The 3166-nt window shown below is 32.9% G+C and overlaps 1 protein-coding gene across 1 annotated transcript; it reads right to left on the reverse strand.

Moving 5' to 3' along the window:
• Positions 1-1412: 1412 nt before the first annotated feature.
• On the reverse strand, positions 1413-2519 carry LOC132713187 (uncharacterized; the record flags this gene model as incomplete). Its single annotated transcript, XM_060695676.1, has 1 exon — positions 1413-2519. A coding segment is annotated over exon 1 (595 nt), but the record flags the coding sequence as incomplete, so codon positions are not given.
• Between the last annotated feature and the right edge of the window lie 647 nt (positions 2520-3166).

The following is a 3166-nucleotide window of genomic DNA, read 5'->3' on the forward strand; positions in this document are numbered from 1 at the left end:
GGATTTACAGAGAATATTTCAAAAGGCATTTTTGACTTGCATTTATATAACCAAATGAAAAGAACATGTAAGTTCTCATTTAAATCAGGTACTACAAATGTATCCGGATTGAGTAACCTATCTTTCACTCCTTTAAATGTAGCTACATCTCATGTGAAATAATAAACCCATTGACAAGAAACAGCAAGGGACCACAATCTCGACATAACCCAGTCCTACCGACAAAGACACCAAGCAGGACACATAACGAAAAACGTTAAACAGCACAAAAGTTGAGAAGGGTAGAAAGGGGAGCATACAACAACTTTAATAATTAACAAGTAAAAAAAACAAAACAATATGCTATACTTATTGTCGTGCATCGGGAACCTACCGGCGACAACAAAGGGCATCATATTAAGCGTCACTATACACAACCATCTTAAGGAACGAAGAGGGGCACGGTCATAGCGATTTTAAACGGTTATCACTTGCAAACTCACTACTGGGAGGTTAAACCGAATGTAGACATGCAAAACTAAGTCACACTTGTTATTATATTTCTTTTAGCACAAAATATTGAAAGAATTGAAATTGAATCAATCCGAATTTTTGTAGGCAAAAGCGTGGTATTGGCAATATGTTAATCGAAATTGAATATTTGTTCTATTTCTAGTTCAAGCATAAACATTTAGTGCTAATAAGACAGAAATAATTACATTGTTGATAAATTGCACTTAGAGCAACTGTTTGAAATAGCTTGTTTGTCTCCTCTTGAAACATTATGTAGCGTGATGTTGTCTCTTTTATTTTCGTACGGAACTAAAATGGAATTGTCAGCATGATTGCTTAAATGGTTTGAAGTCATCAAGAAAGTGATCGATGTTTACGTAAATCTGTAGACATATCGACTTAATGATTCACAGAGAATCACTAAACATCATTCTATATTTAAGAAACAACTTCTATTCCAGAAGTATATTTTTCAGGTACCATGTGATAGAATAGAATTTCAATTATAATCATTGTATATAAATCCATCTCTATTTACATCGAGTACAAATTGCAGTTTCTGGTTGTCTTTAAAAGGGACTCCACTGAGGTTTTTAGACTAGACTGGACTGGAAATATTTTTTGAGATTATTGTTAGATTTGATGCAGGCCTATATCAATAATTTGTGTGCAAACTTTCAGATTATTCGCTCCTTCCATTTTTCCAGAATAATTATTCTACTTGTGAAAACTGACAAAAATTGGAAAGCGTTGCAACGCTTTTCATCCAAATCGGGATAGGAGTAGCATAAAATATAATTTTAATTAATATTTCTTAACTATTTTTAGGATTTTTAGGTAGGAATTCAAATTTAATGTTTTAGGCATGGCACCTCAGCGAAGTTCCTTTAAATGAATTGATAACAATATTTGTAACTCACCAACACTTGTATTAAATCCACCCAAGTATTCCATTGTCATAAATTGCTGGGTCAAGCCTGTTTTCCCAACGCTAGGTTCACCGAGGACCATGACAAGTAAAGGTGATAACACTGAAAGTGACATGACATGAAGAGATTCTCCTAAACTTTCTCTTGAGACTGAGCTAGATGCAATAGAATGTGCAGAGTTTGTATGAAATTCTCCGTCTAAAGAATAAATACTACTTGCACTTCTTGAGCGTACTGAATCAGGCATTTTTATTATAACTCCTTTGGAGTTTATTTCAAAAGATCTTACGTTATAAATTTCATCGTCAGAACTTTTGCTCAATTGAAAAAGTTGCCTCTTTAAGTTTTGTGTGTCTGGTTTTTCAATTGTGCCTCTTGTCGGCATACTATTTGTTCTTGGTCTGATGTCGTCATTAATGAACCCGTTCCTTTCTTTTACCGTTCCACAGGATGTGGCACGTTTTCTTGGTATTTGCAAAATATTCAAGTTTTGGAAACTATCTTCTTCCGAGAAATCGTTACAAGAATGAGATTCATCCGCGGTATCCGAAATTGTCAACATTATCTTTGTTATTTCTTTATCCATGTTTCAGATGCAGTGTGCTATGTAAGTGTTCCAATGTTATACAAATGTACCAACACTCCTTTGTATATTTCCGGAATGAATCATTTGTTATACCCTTGAATTTCAATACATATTTTTTCATATGATATCATATCCTTTTTGAGTATGAAACATCCATATTCGAAATCAGTTAATATATTCAAAACATACTTGAAAGTATTATTAAACAGTTCGTCGATGACATACCGTATAGATCGTTCCATATGTCAATACTGATAAGTATTTTTGTCTCCACGACATTTAGCGGTGAACATTGATTCACGGAACAATTATCTGGTATTTGTAAACATGCGAAGAACACCAGTCAAGTGATAAACATATGCCTACACGGCCAATTACTTAGATAATTAACAGCAAACCGTCATGGGTATTGTCATTGCTGAAATAAATGTCGTACCAATAATTGCATCTTAATCTGATTTTCATTTTGCAATTTGCCACTCGGAGGAAAATTCCATCAGTTATTCTTCAAACTATTCTCATTCTTATATTATATATTGTATATCTATTGTTATTCATATCAAGTTCGTTGACATTTTCATGCCAAAAGCATACGCTCCCTCTATCAAATATCTCTGGCAAATAATGTTCATGCTACATGTATCCAAATTCATATCACTCGTTATAATTGCCATTTAGCATTAATGAATATGAATATGTACAGTCATAAAATTGGATATGAAAGTGGTAAATATAAATATTGATATAAGGGCGGTTGACAAAGGATGTCATTTATTATCTGCAGAATAATTATGCAATTCAATATTATCCCGTTACGCGATGCTCGACATTTCAATATGCAAATGTATACTTACTATCATAATATGTGCAATATCAAACTGCTTTTTGCCCGGACAATGCATAGAATAGGCTTTAAAAATAGTAATATATTCCTGATAATAGAAGTGATGTATTCGTTCACTCGAATTTACATGATATGCATCAAACGCTATATATATTTTACTATATTTTACAGATGTCTAAAATGCAAAGTATAATTACATCATATTCAGCATACAATTTCAAAACTTTTCATGACAATATTGATTCATTTATGTGTTATATATTTTTATGAAACAAATGAAACCAGGCATATGTTTAGAGGACACGGAGGCATCGC

Source organism: Ruditapes philippinarum, unplaced genomic scaffold (genome assembly GCF_026571515.1).
Source record: "Ruditapes philippinarum isolate M1 unplaced genomic scaffold, ASM2657151v2 ctg3201_1_1_1_1, whole genome shotgun sequence".
NCBI lineage: Eukaryota > Metazoa > Mollusca > Bivalvia > Venerida > Veneridae > Ruditapes > Ruditapes philippinarum.